A 19,741-nucleotide genomic window follows, 5' to 3' on the forward strand; every position below is an offset into this window, starting at 1 on the left:
CTACTTGGAGTAGGTTTGCCCCCCCCTAGGGCGCGCCACCCCTTGGGCCGGCCTCCTCCTCCCTCCCTCCTTTATATACGGGGGTAGGGGGGCACCCTAGACACAAGTTGATCATTGAGATCGTTCCTTAGCCGTGTGCGGTGCCCCCCTCCACGATATTACACCTCGGTCATATTGTAGCGGTGCTTAGGCGAAGCCCTACGACAGGAGAACATCAAGATCGTCACCACGCCGTCGTGCTGACGGAACTCCCCCCCGCGCCTCTGCTGGATCGGAGATCGGGGGTGCGTCATCGAGCTGTACGTGTGTCAAGAACTCGGAGGTGCCGGAGTAACGGTGCTTGGATCGGTTGGACCGGGAGGACGTACGACTACTTCCTCTACGTTGCGTCAACGCTTCCGCTTCGGTCTACGAGGGTACGTAGACAACACTCTTCCCTCTCGTTGCTATGCACCACCATGATCTTGCGTGTGCGTAGGAAATTTTTTGAAATTACTACGTTCCTCAACAGCTACCTCGTGCACCTATTGATTTGTTGCCTCTTCCATCTTCGAAGAAGGTTAATTTTGATGCTAAAGAACGTGCTGAATTGATTTTAAAAATGCATGAGTTAACTAAGGAAAACATTGAGCGTATGAATGCTAAATATAAACTTGCTGGAGATAAGGGTAGAAAACATGTTGTGTTTGCACCTGGAGATCTTGTTTGGTTACATTTGCGTAAGGATAGATTTCCTGATTTGCGCAAATCAAAGCTAATGCCACGTGTTGCTGGTCCCTTTAAGGTGTTGGAGAAAGTAAATGATAATGCATATAAACTTGAGCTGCCTGCAGATTTTGGGATTAGTCCCACTTTTAACATTGCAGATTTAAAGCCATATTTGGGTGAGGAAGATGAACTTCCGTCGAGGACGACTTCATTTCAAGAAGGGGAGGATGATGAGGACTTCAATACCATTGTTACACCCACAACCCCCGCTGCTATACATACTGGACCAATTACTAGAGCTCGCGCACGCCAACTAAATTACCAGGTACTTTCGTTTCTTGGTAATGATTCTAATGTTCATGAGAATATGATGCTGCCTAAATTGGATACATTTGTTTTGTTTACAAATGAAGGGCCTAGCTTGGAGAAGGATGAACATTGGAGCAAGAACAAGCATGGAGATGATGGCATGCGCAAGAGGAACAAGAACGGAGTTACAAGTGATGATTTCAGGACTTTGAAGCCACCATAATGAGTGCATGAAGCCTTGGACGAAATATACAATATGCCACTTCATAAATTTCGTCCAGAGGTTATTCTAGGTGCTGCGTCACCTTATTATTGGGCCAGGCCCATGTAATTTCGAAATACATAAGTATAGGCTATTTTTAGAGTCCGTATGTGTGAGGAAACAGGAGATAGGGTTAGTTTCGGACCCCTCCACCAAGGGCCACGAAATTCACCCCCTCTTCCTCCATATATACAGCCCTTAGGGCACCGTTTAGACTTTGGATTTTGTTTAGATTAAAGTTTGCCATAGCTGCAACTTCGCGTATTTCGTTTGTGTTCAACGACCAGACAAAGGCGTCACAGAACCCCACCTTGATCAATAAAGCTTTCATCTTATATTCGCAATATCCAGATTGCAATCTCAGTTTCTTGCTTGTTCTTCGTTTGCTCGCAGGAAACAGACCTTCGTGGTCAGGTTGATCGTGCTCCGGCGTGGTCAATAACCTCTCGGAGTTGGTTTAGCGATTGATAAGGCGCGACGTCCTCGCACGTTCGTAGTCGGATCGTCAAAGTTGACTTCCACCAAAGCGAAATCCACCATCTCATCGAAAGACGGGACACCTTTGCCTCTATCACGCGGTGCTCGCCTATAAAAAAAGCAACGAGGGTTAGAGCATCTACAGCAGGACCTCTCAAACCCGCCTCATACGGACAGGCCGCGCGATCACGTTTTTTCCATCCAGACGGACGCCTCAAACGTCTAGGCTGACCGGCACCCCTCATATCCAACCCAAATATGGGGCGGATGTGGGGGCGCCCGGGCACGCCCTCCATGTTGGACTGGCGAATGGGTGCCAGCCGAAAACGCCCTCAAACCTGGCGGTCCGAATCTCGTCTCCTTCGTTGGACCGGTGGCGCAGCTCTGGCGGGCCGCATAGTGCATTGTTCGGCTATTTAAGTCAACCGGCTGCACCGAAACCCTACCATCCATTCACATTTTCCTCCTTCTGTTCGCCATCGCCGCCACTTTCCAGTCCACCCGTCCGTCTAGTAGCCATACCCCCACGCGCTGGGTGAGGAGTGATCCATTTCTGACCCGAGACCGCCCACTTGAGCTCCTTGAGCAGATCCGGGCTAGCACGCGAACCGGATCGCCGAGGGGCTACCTCCGGATGTAGTGGATCCGGAGGAGGAGTTGGAGGAGGACGCGGACGAAGAGGAGGAGGGGGATGAGCCAAAGGAGGAGGATGTGTGCACGCTTGCGACGGGAATTTGCAGGCGGAGCAGCAGGCCATCCTCGGTTCCCTCAGGTTGGAGTCAGCTATGGAGGCAAGACGCCGTCGCCGGTAGGAGATGAAGGCGCAAGAGGTTGCGGATGAGGCGAAGATGTTCGCTTACATGGATGAGGTCGAGCAGGAGGATGAGCCGGAGCCCTCCTACCCGCCCGTCCAGCCGGCGCCCGGCACCGTTGTCAATTGACCTAAACCAAGTGGTTTGGATTACGTGTGCTGATTAGATCAGGGTTCTGGTTTTGTGAGATTTTTTTCTTCTCAAATTTGATTATTGTTTTTAAAAACCAAACCCCCAGTTTTCTAAAACTAAAAATTCTTGGCCCCTCTCTCCTACCTTCGAAATACTCGATGCTCTGCAAATCCCAGACCCCAAATCATCCACCTCTTCACGAAAATTCATGACCGTGGCCCCGAGTAATTATCTCTTTTGCTTTTTTAGTTGGAAATCCCAGTTACATTACTTAGCGTAATTCGATATTTAGGAGTACTTATTAGTTTTTCATGTACAGTTTTTCTTTTTTATATTTCTCCACCCGGGGACCTTCACTCATCGCATTTGTTTCGTTCTCCTTTCGCCCCGTGTTCGGCGCCATGGATTCGATCTGCCGTCGGAGCCCACTGCCGCCGCTGCCTCGCCGCCAGCCGCGAAGCGCGGCGCCTCTCCTCGCCGCCAGCCGACTCTGCTTTTCACGGGCGGTGCCTCCTGAGGCCCCGCCGTAGGGCCGCAGCGCGGGGGAGGGTGGCGTGCGGCTCGAAGCAAGGAAGGGAGGAAGGGGGCGGTGGCCGTGTCTGCTCCGACCGGCGTGCTGGGGCCGCGCTTCCTCCCCGGCGGCGACGCCTAGGATCTCCGAGGTTCGACCACTCCTCTCGTCTGCACCACATTCTTCCCCTTCGGCGGCCCGGGGGTGCTCTGCTATTTTTTTTAAGGAGGCAAAAGACTTGTCTCATTCATTAATTAGGAGGGAAAGGAGAGTTTGAATTTTGTGTTACAACACACATCGTGCTACAACACCACTACAAAAGGCCTACTCTCGTGGCATGATGGATCCCAATTTCTTTGCACCCGCGGTGACCCAAGTATGAGCCTCAAGAGTGATATGATACTCAACTCTCTCTCGATCTCGATGACCCAAGCATGATCGAGCTCGCTAAGTAAATTTCCATTATGTATCTACTAAGCAGGACATAGGAGTCTGAAATCTGCATCACTCTCAGATCCATCCACACAGATAGGGCTAGAGGAGGAGAAAGCTGCTCGAACTGGTACTGATGGAGGACACCGAGATGAGGATTAATCCGTGCTGAATGAGTGCTTGGATACGCCAAATTCGCCACCACGTATTTGGTAGCTGGATTTCTCACCCAACGAAGATAATACAGGAGGATGTTAGGATTGGAAAAACCCAAAAATATTATATGTGGGCACATAAAAGTAGAAACATAGTAGAATTTAAAAACACTTACACAAATTAAAAGGTAACCACGAACCCATTAGCAAATATATTTATCCGACATGAATCAGAATTCGTGAAATGGGGCCGTTCCATTCAGATTCTTGCAAGTTTGAGTACAAGTCAGAAGATACGGAACTCCTTGTTTTTTTTAGTGAAAACTAATATATTTCAGATTGGTTTTGATTTCATCCTATCCTGTATATGTAGATTTTATAGGACACTGGCATAGTTTTTAAGTTGATTCTTGGAACATCAATTCTTGTGAAAATGTGTTGCCTCACATAAAATGACTACATTTTGTAATTATGCATTGCGTGATAACTCTCGCAACATCAGTTTGATCCTTTGGAAGATACTAATTTCCTCTTCTAAATAGTCAGATTTTGATATAATTGCCAGAGTCTTGGGGTCAGGATATGCACTTTGTGTAAATTAAACATCTATTAGCAGCCGGCGGACAGCTATTAGTATCAAACTTTGTGGCTAGGAGTACATATTATGTTCATCATAGCAGCCGGCGGACAGCTATTAGCATCAAATTTGTATGTGTTTCCACCATTTTTTAGGCCGTGATGTGGGCTGTTAGAGGAAGGATGCCACATGCACACTTGGTCCAAATAGTTCATGTATAGTTGTACCTACGAGTGAGGTTGCTCCTGCGTACTTATCTGGGTTTGATTAAGAATAGAAGTTGAAGATTGCGTTAGCGTATGCGTCCGTAGTACATCGATAAATAGTCAAACTTGAGGCCTGGTGAATCTTGATTAAGAATACTAGAAGATGTGAAACGATCGAGGTCGCTAAGTAAACTTCCATTATGTATCTAAGCAGGACATAGGGGCTTGAAATCTGCATTCAGATCCATCCACACACAAATGGTCAGAGGAGAAGAAAGATGCTAGAACGGTACTGATGCAGGTCACAGAGATGAGTATTGTCAAATCCGTGCTGAATGAGTGCTGGGTACGTTAAATCTTCCATCATGTATTTGGCAGCTGGATTTTCTCACCCAACAAACATAATGCGTGAGGATGTTAAGATTAGGAAACCCCCAAAAGTTATATGTGGGCACATCAAAGTAGAAACATAGTAGAAATTTAAAACGCATGCCGATTGAAGCCCCGCCGTAGGGGGAGCAGCGCGGGCTAGGGTGGCGTGCGGCTCGAAGCAAGGAAGGGAGAGAGGGGTTGGTGGCCGTGTCTGCTCCGACCGGCGTGCTGGGGCCGCGCTTCCTCCCCGGCGGCGACGCCTAGGATCTCCAAGGTTCGACCTCTCCTCTCCTCTGCACCACCTCCTTCCCCTCCGGCGGCCTGGGGGTGCTCTGCATATTGAAATTAACAATTATTAATCCTGTCATCAATGTGAAAGCCTAGCTAGTGATCAGTCCCACTGTCAATTAAATAAATTAGTACGCGATGCGATCTTTGGTGCTGAACTGGAGCACATGCCACACACAACAACCCATAACGTGCATGCAGACTGATAAGTAGGTTCAAATTTGTGTTAGCATTTACACTTCATCCTTGAACATCGCGTTAGCATGTGCTTATGTAATAGATCAATAAATAGTCAACTTGCGGCCTGACTAGTTTGAATTAAGAATGGAAGTTTTGAGACGATCGAGGTCGCTGAGTAAACTTCCATTATGGCATCTCAGATCCATCCACACACAAACTTTCAGAGGAGAAGAAAAGAAGTTTGAAGTACTGATGGAGGACACCGAGGTGAGGATTGGCAAATCTGTGCTGAATGAGTGCTTGGGTATGCCGAATGCGCCACGTATTTGGATCGCCCACCGAGGTGAGGATAGTATTAGGAAAAGTTATATCTGGGCATATAAAAGTAGAAACATAGTAGGAATTAAAAACACTACAGAATTCTTAAAAGGTAAGTATGAATTTGAACCCATTTAGCAAGTATATTTGTCTCACAAAAATCAGTATTCGTGAAATGGGGCCGTTCAATTCAGTTTCTCTTGCAAGTTTGACAGCAAGTCAGAAGATATGGAGCTCCTAATTTTTTTAGTGAAAACTAATATACTTCAGATTGGTTATGATTTCATCCAATCCAGCATATGTAGTTTCTTTAGGACATTGGCGTAGTTTTCAGGATGATTCTTTGAACATCAGTTCTTCTGAAAACATGTTTCCTCACATACAAATAACTACATTTTGTGATTATGTATTTCATGAAAAATCTCGCAATATCAGTTTGATCTTTTGGATGATACTAATTTTCCTCTTATAAATAGTCAGATTTTGATATAGTTGCCATGGTCTTGGGGGGGCAGGATATGCACTTTGCTTAAATTGAACATTCAAGAGTAAACGCTCGTCGTGAGTCGTGGCTAAGAAATCACATGCCTCACCCAAGTCCCAACAACCCACAACGTGTATGTATGTACGTATACACCCCACCGTTGTATTATGCTAGTCAAACTTTGTGGCTAGGATTACATATTATGTTCATTATCACAGCCGGCGGACAGCTATTAGCATCAAATTTGTATGCATTTCCACCATTTCTCACGCTAGTCCCAACAACCCATAACGTGCATCTGCGCAGATCTATAGGTAGGTTAAATTTCTTTGTTAGCATGTAGTAGTACAGCATTGGCATGTGCATATGTAATAGATCGAAAAATAGTCAACTTGAGGCCTGACAAGTTTGGATTAAGAATGTAAGCTGTGAGACGATCGAGGTCGCTAAGTAAATTTCCATTATGTATCTACTAAGCAGGACATAGGAGTCTGAAACCTTGCATCTCAGATCCATCCACAAGCAAACACTCACCGCGGGAACGGGAGAGAGAGAGAGGGAAGCTCGATTGGTACTGATGGAGGCGACCGCGCTGAGCATCGGCAAGTCCGTGCTGAGCGGGGCCCTTGGCCTCGCCAAGTCCGCCGTTGCAGAGGAGGTTGCCCTGCAGCTGGGAGTACAGCGCGACAAGGCCTTCGTCACGGATGAGCTGGAGATGATGCAGTCTTTCTTGATGGTGGCGCATGATGAGCGAGGTGAGCACAACAAGGTGGTCAGGACCTGGGTGAAGCAGGTCCGTGACGTCGCCTATGATGTCGAGGATTCGCTCCAGGATTTTGTTGTTCGTGTGGACAAACAGTCTTGGTGGCGCATTCCTCGCATGCTTCTCGACCGTCACCATGTTGCCAAGCAGATGAAGGAGCTGAGGACCAAAGTCGAGGACGTGAGCCAGAGGAACTTGCGCTATGGCCTCATCAAGGGCTCTAGCTCCACTCAGCCTGCCGCTGATGCTGCCCCTGCCGCTGACGCTGCCATGTTTGGTGTTGATGAAGCAAGGCAGGCTGCGAAGAAACACCAAGCAAGATTGGATCTGGCCCAGCTGATCAACAAGGATGGTGATGATCATGTTGGAGTGATCGGTGTGTGGGGAACAAGTGGCACTGTTGGGCATAACTCCATCATCTGGGAGGCCTACGAGAATCCAGACGTCAAACTGAATTTTCCGTGCCGAGCATGGGTCAGGGTGATGCGTCCTTTCCATCCAACAGAATTTGTCCAGAGTATGGTGAAACAGTTTCACACAGCGGTGGGGGTTGGTGTTCTGCTGGAGAGGGAAAGGAAGGAGCAAGATTTGGCTCAGACCTTCAATGGATATGTCAATGAGAAGAGGTGCCTGATTGTCCTTACTGGCCTGTCCACAATTGAAGAATGGCACCAGATCAAGACTTGTTTCCCAGAGAACAAACTGGGGAGCCGGATCATAGTATCCACTGAACATGTTGAAGTTGCAAGCCTATGCCCGGGGCGGGAAAGTACTGTATCAGAGCTCAAACAATTGTCTGCTGAACAAACCATCTATGCTTTCTACCGGCAGGTACTACTTCTGTTTTAAACACATGTTTTTGATTTTCAAAAGGACCGCCCAAAATCTGAACCATTTATCAGTTAGATGCACTGTTTCAAATAGCCCGCTATAGCTCCGCTATAGCACGCTATAGCGTTTACAAAAGGTCTTGCGCTAAGAGACTTCGGTCCAAACAAATGAACAAACATTTTAAATAGCGCGCTATAGCTCCGCTATAGCACGCTATAGCATTTGAAAGAGGTCCGGCACTAAGATGCTTAGCGCGCTATTTAAAACTTTGGTTAGATGTAGTATATAGTGGCCAAGGGTAATCACTATGGAGCGTCTCGTGGGTAGGATTAAATTAATTTGCATGTTTGGGCAAGGCGGGGGAAGGGGACCTTCCTGGTCCAACCCTTCCTGTTCCATGCGGGAAAGAGTAAGCCCCCTAGGTGTGGAACAAATCTAGCTCTCGAATTGGAATCTCCCCAGACTACCATGATGGTCTTAACCGGATGCATTCTCAGCCTCCCTGGATTCCTCATCGACCTGCGGATACAGATGTCCTCTGCCCAGGTCCCTGGATGAGGTAATGGCTGTTCAGTGGAGAGGTACCAAAGCTTTCCTGCTCGCTGGCTAGTGCCTAGGCTCGGCAATGTGTCTCCTCTGGCCTTCACGCCAGGGGTGTGCAGAGAGCTGCCCAGAAAATGGGTGTAAATATGGATATTCCATCCGACATATAAGCGCTATGTTGCAATGCTTTGATAAAAATGGCAACGCTAGGATTTTTTTTGCATTTGTTTGAAAAGCAGTTGTCTATGTTGTTCATACCTGCTGAGGGCTAAGGTTTTCAATAACTTTATGTTCTCTTGTAGTAGTAGCCAACTTTTGATGTAATTTGTGAATAATTTGTGCTCTAGTTCTTTTTCGCCTTTTAAACTTCTAGACTGCTTTCATTATTTCTGGGGAAGTACGTCAAGTCTGACCAGGTCATCCTAGCTACATTAACTTGTTGCATACCATTGGTATACTATTTCTGGTTCGTTGTCACATTAATATTCCTCTATAGAAATTGACACGCTGGAGCTGACCCGGCATTTTTTTTTTGAGTATCCATCATTAAATTTTTGTCTAACTATTGTTTGCTTGTGTTCAGAGCTCTCATGATGTTACATATCCATCAAAGCCAGCACCTAGGTCAAAGTTATCCAACATCCCTGAGAATGAGATACAAGAAGACCAATCCAATGCTTTTGTTGATGGAAATATGATACCGCAAAAGAGGTTAACACGTGGCTACACAATGAGAGGTGTCCTTGAGGAATTTCAGCTTATTGGGCGAAAGCAAGAAAAAGAAGATATTATTGCACTAATTGAAAAACAAGATAGCACTCATGAAGTTCAGGTGATAGTAGTATGGGGAATGGGTGGTCTTGGAAAAACCACTCTAATAAAAAATGTTTTCCAAAGCAAAGATGTCAGTGGCCTGTTTGAAAAAAATGCTTTTGCCACGGTCTTGCGGCCTTTCAAGCTTGATGAGCTCCTTAGGAGCTTGGCGTTGCAACTAGATGCAAACAAGGAATCCATGGACTTTACAGGTGACACCCAAAAAAGCATTGCTTCGATGGGAGTTGAAGACTTGATTAAAGTGTTGGGCAGACGTTCAGAAGGAAAGAGGTGTTTGATTGTTCTCGATGACCTCTCAGCTATGGTAGAATGGGATAAAATAAAGCCAAGTTTACGTGAAATAAAAAATCTGGTTATTGTGATCACCACAAGGCGAGAGGATATTGCTAAGCATTGTTGCAAAAAACCGAAGAGCATACGTTTGCTCAACGGTCTTCAAGAAAAGGATGCAATTACCCTGTTCACAAGAAAGGTAACTAAATAGTATTCTTTATATTATTCACCTCATTTGTTAGCAAAAAATATTATCCCTATATCTCACTTCAGTTTTTAGTTTTGAATGGTCGGTCTCAAATTAGTATATTGTACGCACATCACGACCAACCATCCTTGGCCCACATACTTCAAAATGGGTTGTAAAGGAGTAAATTGCTCAAAACCATCACATTTGTGGCCAGGGTACTTCAAAATTACCGATTTTGCCAAAAATCACAAAAGACCAGGGCTTACCGATTTTGCCAAAAATCACAAAAGACCACAGCTTCTGCGCCAAGTGAATAACAAACTGCACTAAACTTGTTGCCAACCGTGACTAACAGCAAAATTGTCGGGTGGGACCTGTCTGTCGGGCTGATTTGGCATGCCTACGTGGACAATATGCTAAGGTGGTGGCCCCACTAGTCAGCCTCTCATCTCTTTTCACTTTTGTCCCATCCACGGTCAATGCCATGCCCGCCGTCCGCCAGCTCTGATCTTCGGCGCGCGTGATCAGCCGCACATGTGGTCGCGTCGTCCCCTGCAGCTCCCTCCTCCGCCGCCTTCCCTCCAAGCACCGGCTCAGGCCTAGCTTCACCTGCGCGGCCGCGCCACAAGCGCCACAAACCCGCGCCATCCCCTGCATCTACCTCCAACGCCACCTGCCATCCACTCCCCGGCCCCGGCTGAGCTTCCCCCAAGTGGCCTTCGCCGTTGATGGACTTGACGGGATGGGCACCCCGCTGCCTCTCTTCGCTGCCTCATCAAGCCGCCTCCAGCCACCGCCTCCGGCCACAACGAACTGCCCACGACCACGACCGCTCTCGTTCCAGGACACCTCGTGAGCGTCTGTGTGCCGCGTGCGCGTGCTTCTGCAAGCCCGAAGCGCCACGTGTGCGTCATTAGGTGCTCACTCACGTGCTTCAACGAGCAGCCGACATGAGTTCAGAGCACGACTTCATCAATGCCACGGGCGCTGCTGTTCCCGTGCAGAGACGGGACTCGCCCAGGAAGCAGGCTCGTCGATTGTGCCAGAGTTGGCGAGGCGTGGCCCGGCACTGTCGAGCTCCACATATTTTGCGCGGATGGAGGCAAGGCATGGGTTGGCGCCGTTGATCTCCTACAAGTCCCACCACATCCAGGAGGCAGACTTAGCGGTTGGGCCGGCTCTGGCGAGGCGAGCAGAGATGGCTGCGGATGGCTGCAAGTGCATGGCACAGTGGTGGCGGTCGGCATGGTGCGGTAGTGGCAGGAGGAAGAAGAAAAGTGGAAAATAAGACATGTGGCTGAGAGGTGGGGCCCGTCCACCTCAACGGGTCAACACATTGACTAGACTAGTTTTCTCCACGTCAGGTCACAGCTCACGTCTTTTGTGATTTTTGGCAAAAACGATAGAGTACCGTAGCTATAAATGTGATGGTGTTGATCAATTTACCCTTGCAAAACCATAAAAATAGGGCACCGTGACTCATGTTGTATTCTCATTGGTTATGAAAGATATAGTTTCAACTGGTTTAGCAATTAAGCAAAAAAAAAAGGATTACATCACACGTTCCTCACGCAAGTGACAGGTTTTTTTTTTGATAAACTCACGCAAGTGACAGGTTAGTATTAGCAACAAGCTAGCAATATTCCACGAAGTCACCACTTTCCTTATCAAATTATCACGAACCACTTTCTTCAACAAACCGGTAGGAGCTCTGCATTTTCATTAAGTAGAATAAAAACTGGCCAATTTAAATGGAAAACTAGCCAAAAACTAACAAATGAACCACAGATGCACACCAGCCCCGAGGTCACGCACCAACCGAGATGACTTCTTCCTCACGCAAGTGACTGGAACCAACCTTTACAACATGAGAACGGTTTCCGAAGCCATCGATTTTGCTTCCACACTGGCCTTGGCCCACACACTAGTCGAGTCAACAACTCTTATCACCTAGCGACCAAAGTCGATTCCCTATACCAGTATGATCTGGCTTTCAAATCTGAGCTCTACATGCACACGTGGAGCCCAATGTGTGCATCTGGTGAGCTGACGACTCTGCCACCTAAGCAACTCGGCATCGCCCTACATATATGACAAACATTTCTAGAGTCACCACTCCTGATTTCGCACCAGTCCACGGTAGTCTACCAACTGGTCGACGATTTTGTCACCCATACAACCAGAGTTGATGCCCTTCTTTCGATAAATGGTGGATTTTATTAATTCAAAATGAAGTACAAGTGGATACAAACATGATAGTACGCAATACATCAATGCACACACAAAGAATAATCCAAAGCGGTCGGCAAACTACAAACTACAACCATTTGTACCAGTGATCTCTTGACATCATGAGGGCAACGAGGAATGTTCTCCAGTAGCAATACCTCTAGGAAGGGACTGACGCTCAAGCGCCACAATACCTCGACACTACTAGGGAAAAGCCTAGCAGCAGCGCGGGTTTTGGGCCTATTAGTAGCACGGGTACCCGCGCTACTAATAAGGCGCTACAGCTAACTTATTTTAACCTCAAATCTCTAATCACCCATCACCGCTGCTAAATTTAATCTCTAATCACCCCTCATCATTTCAAATCATCTAACTTTCCGGACGGTCACCCATCCTCTCACTACTCCAGCCTGAGCACGCTTAACTTTCGGGTTCTATTCTCCCTCGTTTCCAAGTCTGCACTTGTTGTTTTCCTGACAATAGTAAGATGTCAATCCTATTAACCTCAGGAATTTAGCTTGAGCATGTAGTGACACATTTCACTGTTTGAGTTTGAAACTATTGTTCTAAAAAAGTAGTAACACTAATATTTCTTGAATAATTAGTTTGACCCACAGTTTGACCATAGTTTGACCAGATTTGACCACAGTTTGACCAGATCTGACCAAAATTCAAAAAAACTAAAATAATTATTTAGTAACACTAATATTCTTGAATAATTAGTTTGACCATAGTTTGACCAGATTTAACAAAAATAAAAAAAACTGAAATTTGATGAATTTTTTTGCCTCCAGATCTTAAAAGCCCCGTAACTTTTTTCTGTTAGGTTTTTGAGGATTAAAAATGTTTAACGGGGTTCCCCCCGTTAAATTTGGATGTAACTTTTCGAGTAGATGATTTTTCATATAAAAAACTTTTTCATCCGAGTTCATATGCAAAAGTTATGGCCATTTTACAAATTTCCAGAGAGATTTTGCAAATAAAGTCGAAATTCATATTTGTAAATTTTCCCAACAACTAGACCACATATCACATGGGAAACTTATTTTCTTTTATTTTTTGACATTTTTATCATTTTCTTTTATTTTTTAAAAAATTGAAATGGCGGTCCAGGGGGAGGGGAGACTTTGACAAATAGGCCATACCCCGCGCTACTACTATGGCAGACGATTAGCAGTAGCGTGGGTTTTTAACCCTTGCTACTACTAAGTTGATAGCAGTAGCGCGGGTTTTTAACCCTCGCTACTACTAAGTGGCAAGTAGTAGCGAGGGTTAAAAACCTCGCTACTACTAAGTGGCCCCTTGCCACTTAGTAGTAGCGAGGGTTAAAAACCCGCGCTACTACTATGGCATATCACGGGGGGCACGGTAGAGACTGCTTAGTAGTAGCGAGGGTTACAAACCCGCGCTGCTGCTATCAACTTAGTAGTAGCGAGGTTTAAAAACCTGCGCTGCTAGTAAGTAGCAGTAGCGAGGGTTTTTAACCCTCGCTGCTGCTAAGATTCTGTGTATAGGCTTTTCCATAGTAGTGCGAGTCTGTCGGTGTGGTGTTGTTGTAGCCCTTTGGCACCTATGTATCTGGCCCTGGTAGAGTGTGGTTCTCGTGTTGTGTGTTGTGGTTTGTATCGGATCCGTTTGTTGGTGGTTGGTGCTTTATATATAAAGCGGGGCGAAAGCCTTTTTCGGTAAAGCTAGATATTGGGTTTTCACCCTAAAGATCATGTCCGAGTAAATCCGATCAATGCCTTCGGTAAGGTAATGATGCAAAAACATCACCATTGCCTGTTATAACCAATTAGGGTCAGATTTAGGGTTTTGAATCTCAGAGCTTGAGACTGGGTACTCGAAACAACACCAAATCAAAGTCATCATGTCGTGTTGCCAACGCTTTCTACTATCCAATCAGATATACGCTTTCCGCTATCCCACCAGATGTACACATAGCACGACATATGTGAGATGCCACACAAGCGAATACCATGATCAAACGAGAAGGGAGTTGAGCCGCGACTAGAGCTAATCATCACCAAAGCCTCCGAGCAATGAAGGTCGTCGTCACTATTGATGAGGGAGGAAAGTCATTGACACCGCTGAAATCCAATTCAGGATGCTCCGGCAGTCCTGGGCCGTCCCCTTCTCTGCCTTCCTTGAATGGGGCAAGCTTTATGGCAGCCACGTGTGAGCAGCCTATGGTGAATCCAATTCTCCGTCGTGATCTAGCTGGTTCGACCACTGGCCACTGGAAAAAAACCTGCAGATCTTTTGCGCTCGCCGTGTCCGATAGTCACCGCCTAGTCTCTAGTGTGCACTGGCACTGCTACTACGCATGTAATGCAGCCACATCTGCTCGTCAGTTGCTCCAAGTCGAAGGATAAAATTTTACCTGGTACTCGTTTGGCAACGACGCCCACATCTGCGATGGATGCACACCAACAGCTGCCATGATCTTGTGCTTTATGCCATGTGTCATCGCCATCAAAGTAACCTAAAAGTTGCCGCCTCTGTTGGCGTGAAACCACATGGATGCCAACCAAGGGCGGCAACAGAGCCTTCACCACCCCTCGAGCATCGTTGGCCGTGCAGGATTCCCCTGGGGGCGGCAGGGGAGGAATCAAAAACAAGGAGGCATGAGTAGGACGAATGAGCACCACCCTTGTTGCCCGTATGGTGACGCGTAGAGTTGATGCCCTACAACAGCGAAGTACCAGGTTGGTTTCTGAAGCCACCGATTCAACTTCATCTCAACACACACCTGGTGCTCAAACCCGTTTCGCCGAAGCACAACTTGACTAGGTTTTTGCCTCCTAAGGAGACAACTCCAAGGAGGAAGCAACGAGAAACGTTACGACCACCTTTTCGAGTAAGGGACGTAAACTTGGATCCTTGCATGGAGGATCCATAAAACGTTGTTGGCTGGAGATGAGATGGAGCATGACGCGTGCAAGGAGGGGAACGATGACTGTGGGCACTGTCATCGTCCCTGCAACCAAAGTCGAGCTGATTTTCGCCTCGGGCTCTTGTGTTCCCACAACCGCCGCCTACCAAGTGACATGCGGCACGACACTTCATTGTTGCCATCCATCCGCCACTTCCCACACATCACCACTCGATGCCCTACCTCCCACACCCACATGACCAGCGATCGACACTTCAACCTCCGCTTTCCCCTCCCTTCTCTTCTCTTTCGCTGCCCCTTTCTTTGGAGATGTCCAAGGCTGCCCGACCCGATCGAATGGCTCGTCCAACGGTGATGCCAGCCGTTGATGGCTGCGGAGAGGTGCTCAGGCCTTCCTTATGCATATCAGAGTAGTAGTTGTCCTAGTAAGTCTTGGCGTTATGTTGTGGTTTGGTGTTACGCCAGATGCATGCCTTGCTCTGTTGCCGACGAGTATCGTAGGGAGGTTGCCTTCCTCCTCCTCTAGCCGACTTCCATGGTGGATGATGGTGGCGGGCGGTGGATTTTACAGAAGCATCATCAAAAAGCTTGGGATAGCCCCTGTTCGGCCAGATCTGGAACCATCCGTTCTTCACTGGCATGGTGTCGAGCGGACAAGAAGAGGTGGATCCGGCTGCTTCCTTTGCCATGCATTGATCTCGGCCACCGCCACAGAAGGTGCGGATCAACAAAGGTATTGCTTCTGGTGTGCCATCTTCAACTTCCAAGTGAGGCCCTTATAACCTTGCTCGTCATTGGCAAGGTTTTTGTCAAAGACGGTGAACATGGAGTCTCCGATGTGGTTGCTAGATGCTATACGACTCAATTGTGTTCCATTTGTATGGTTTGGGGTCCTATTTGCAATAAGGGAGTGTTGTATTGAATTTGATATGAAATGACAGCTTCAGGGGCCTTTGAGTCCCAACCCCTGTTTAGAAAAAGCAAGCCAAGGCAGGGGCCTAGCCAGATCTAGAGCGATACTCGAGAATAGAGCCACATGATGCAGTACTGCCGCTGCTACCTGTCGACTTGTACGACACATTGTTTTTGTCAAACCATGTCGAAACACTTGTTTTCTGATTCATGTTTTGTGAGGATTTTTTGTCTCACATTGTCAATTCCTTTCACATTAGGGACCTATTCGGTTCACAGGAATAGAAAACATAAGAATGGAGAAAACCACAGGAATGAAATAGGAATTGAGGTGCAATCCAGAGGATTCAAAAACAGAGGAAAACCGAAGTAACACACGTTCGGCATAGCATAGAAAAAACGGAGGATAACTTTCATCGCCTTACGCTAGAGAAACAACTTTATGGATACTTTATTTTGTTGCATGGCTGTTCTCTCAGGCGAAGCACCTAGTTGCTGCTGCATAGTTTATTTGGAAAGTGACAGGTTTGCCTTGGGCATACGCGACAAATGAGGTTCGACTGGATTTTCTTTTTCCTGAGGAATCATGAGGTTTAATCAGCGTTTTGGAGGAAACTGGAGCAACGATTCCTTCGATCCGAACGACTAGTTTGCTGAAATTCCTGGTTTTGTAGATCTGTACTTATTACTGTGTTTAGCAAATTTTACCGCCTCATTGCACTGATTTTTTGGTTGAGTTACTGAAAATGTGGTTCATCTTGAGAGTTGAGTAGTACTTCGGAAAAGTTGAGGAATCTAGAGTTTTAGAAGCAATATTTAATCCCGAACTTACATTTTGCTTGAGATTAATCTTGCTACTCATTACTAAATGTGGTTCATGTTCAGAGTTGAGTGTGTTGTGAAAAAGTCTATGTCTACAATTTTACGAGCAATATTTAATCATGAACAACATTAGATGATTTAGTAGTGTTTGTGAGGAAAATATCAGTGCTGATTCCACCATTTTGTTGCTGATATACGTTTAGTATAATACAGTGTACACTTAATGTGGTATTTAAATGTTAATAATCATTAGCAGCGCTATACTCTCCCATGTCCATTCGTCCTTCCCATTGACGTGACCTGTACATGATGCCTACAGTGTTTGTTTATGGACCTGTTGTGCTAATGGTGGGTCAATGAACTGTACAAATTACAAAATGCATGTCTATTTAGTATATATTTTACTGATGTTAATATGATCTCAATGTGACAGAGCAGCTGACTACAGAGCTACCTGTCGGCTAGCTCTCATGTAAACTAGGAAAAGTGGTTTGGATGCACCTAATTCATTGTTAGTTAACTGACTAATTATATTTCCTACAATTGCAGGTATTTAGGAATATGACTACTGATTTGGTGGAGCAATATCCTGCATTGGTCGAACCAGCAAAACTAATCCTGAAGAAGTGCAATGGACTTCCCCTTGCCATAGTCACCATAGGTAGTTTCTTGGCTGATCAACCAACAAAAACTGCTGCAGAATGGAGGAAACTGAACGAGCATATCAATGTTGAGCTGGAGATGAATCCAAAGTTTGAAGTCATAAAAACAGTCCTCATGAAAAGTTATGATGGCCTACCCTATTATCTCAAGCCTTGTTTCTTGTACATGTCCATCTTCCCTGAAGACCGCAATGTTAGTCGGAGGCGTTTGGCTTACCGATGGGTTGCTGAAGGTTATGCGCGAGACAAGTCCACATCAGATAGATACTTCATGGAACTCAGAGAGAGAAGCATGATATTACCAACTCAGCAATCAGTTTGCAGCATACAAGGATTCGACTCTTGCCAGCTACACGATCTGATTCGTGATATCAGCATTGCAGAGTCTTTGGAGGAAAATCTTGTTTTCAGGTTGGAGGAAGGCTGCAGCTTGAACACCCACGGCGCAGTGCGTCACCTTGCCATAAGCAGCAACTGGGAGGGAGATGAGTGTGAGTTGGAGAGCACAGTGGAGCTGTCCCGTATACGGTCATTGACAGTGTTTGGCAAGTGGCAGCCATTTTACATCTCTGAAAAGATGAGGTTTCTCCGGGTGTTGGACCTGGAAGGAACAGAAGGGTTAAGAAATCATCACCTTGAGCACATTGGGGAGCTTCTTCATCTGAGGTACCTCTCTCTACGAGGATGTTATGGCATCTATTACCTCCCAGATTCGGTGGGTAATCTGAGACAACTTGAGACACTAGACATCAAAGAGACGGGTATAGCTATGTTGCCCAGAACCATCATCAAGCTTAGTAAGCTATGTTATCTCCATGCTGGTAGAGGTTCAGGGGGTATTGAGGACAATTGTTTCTCAAAGTGTAAAGACATCTGTGAAATACAACTTGGTTTATGTGTAGCATGCTGCTCACTGGATCTTCCAAAAAGGAAGGGTTTTGGCAGGCGTGAGGTTTGCCATATTGCTTGCTGCATACTGTGCCCTAATACAATTAGGGGCATAGATGGTTCTGGTGTTAAGGTGCCAAGAGGGACCAGGAAACTGAAGGCCCTGCGTACACTGCGGTATGTTCACCTTGCTTGGGGAAATGCCATTATAAAAGAGATAAAAGGTCTCACTGGCCTGGAGAAGCTAGGAGTGATCGGTATCAACAAGAAAAATGGTCCAGATTTCTGTTCGGCCATTTCCAGCCTCAGCCATCTTGAATCATTGTCAGTGCTGTCAGGGAATAGCCTAAATGGCTGTTTGGATGGCATGTCCACAGCTTTGGTAAACCTGCAGAGCCTCAAGCTATCCGGCAGCCTAGAAAAGTTGCCGGGGTGGATCAAGGGGCTCCAGAATCTCTTGAAGCTCAGGTTAGAACTCAGCAGGCTATCAGGGAACCTTGAAGCCATGCAAGTACTTGGGGAACTACCATACCTATCCATTCTGGGTTTGTGCGATGATGGTCTTCATATCGACGTACTCCAGTTCCAGACTGGCCTTTTCAGAAGGCTCACGGTGCTTGATCTTTTCTACACAAGGATGGAAATTGAATTAGTAAAGTTTGAGAAAGGATCAGTGCCCAATCTTGAGTTGCTGACCCTTAGCCTTGGAGATACTGAAATTGCCTTCTCTGGGCTAGAACTTCTCCAAAGCATAAAGGAAGTAAGGCTTGGTGTTCATCATAGCTGGATTCGTACACCCGAATCTTCAAAACAAGGGGTAATCAAAAGAATAGAGGAAAGAGAGGATGAATGGCTGAAAGAAATAGAAAAGGAAAACAAACTCGTGCAAGATAAAGTCAGGAAGGAGTTGCAGCTGCAGCTTGATGGGAATAAGAATCGGCCAGTCTTGAAGTTGGAATGAGCTCAGCTTCTGTCCTAAATATACTGAGCGGGTCCTGCCATGCCATGCTATTGGAAAATCTATCTGCCACCCACTCTTGTTTTTATCTCTTGCTTGAAATAAAGACCACGTGAGTCGACCGCAATGTTGTGCTGCGGCTGTTTGTGTTAGATTAGAGTTGGCTTTTCTTTATCTGCTCGGGGTGTTTCTTTGATTTTCTGAAGAATGACTAGCCACCGCAATGTATGATGCTCTGTATTTGTATTATGTTCTGGCGATGTGTGTACACTATTGCTGGGCTGCTTAATAAGGGTATGGTGATAGCCTTGGCGATTGTAAACTGTTTGGATTAGATGGAGAAAATTCGTGGGTACTCTGTACTATGTTGTATCATCTGCGATGCAATGTAACCCTTTTCTTTTGCCCTTGGTGGTCAGGATGCCATTTCTGCTTTTGGGCTCTGCTTTGATTTCTTGAAGAATGAGTCGGCACTGCAATACAAGATGCTCTGTATCTGTAATTCTGTATGTTCCGGCCGGTGATGTGCACGCCATCGTTGGACTGTTATAATAAGGCGGCAGTAATATCTTTGGTAGATGTAAATTGTTTGGATTAGATGCATACAAATTGTTAGTGTTTTGCATCATATGTGATTGCTTGTTTGCAGTCCTTTTCTTCTGCTTGTGGTGATCATGTCAGTCCTTGGGCTCTGTCTTTCATCTCTCAGCAGAATGA

The 19,741-nt window shown here is 46.3% G+C and overlaps 1 protein-coding gene across 1 annotated transcript; it reads left to right on the forward strand.

Annotated features, from left to right (window-relative positions):
- The first annotated feature begins 6,800 nt into the window (after positions 1-6,800).
- LOC119321924 (disease resistance protein Pik-2-like) lies at positions 6,801-19,340 on the forward strand. Its single transcript, XM_037595434.1, has 3 exons — positions 6,801-7,817; positions 8,944-9,666; positions 17,066-19,340. The coding sequence occupies exons 1-3, from the start codon at positions 6,801-6,803 to the stop codon at positions 19,025-19,027; spliced, it is 3,702 nt and encodes a 1,233-aa protein (XP_037451331.1). The 3' UTR covers positions 19,028-19,340.
- The last annotated feature ends 401 nt before the right edge of the window (positions 19,341-19,741 follow it).

This window comes from Triticum dicoccoides, chromosome 6B, assembly GCF_002162155.2.
Source record: "Triticum dicoccoides isolate Atlit2015 ecotype Zavitan chromosome 6B, WEW_v2.0, whole genome shotgun sequence".
Classification (NCBI taxonomy): domain Eukaryota; kingdom Viridiplantae; phylum Streptophyta; class Magnoliopsida; order Poales; family Poaceae; genus Triticum; species Triticum dicoccoides.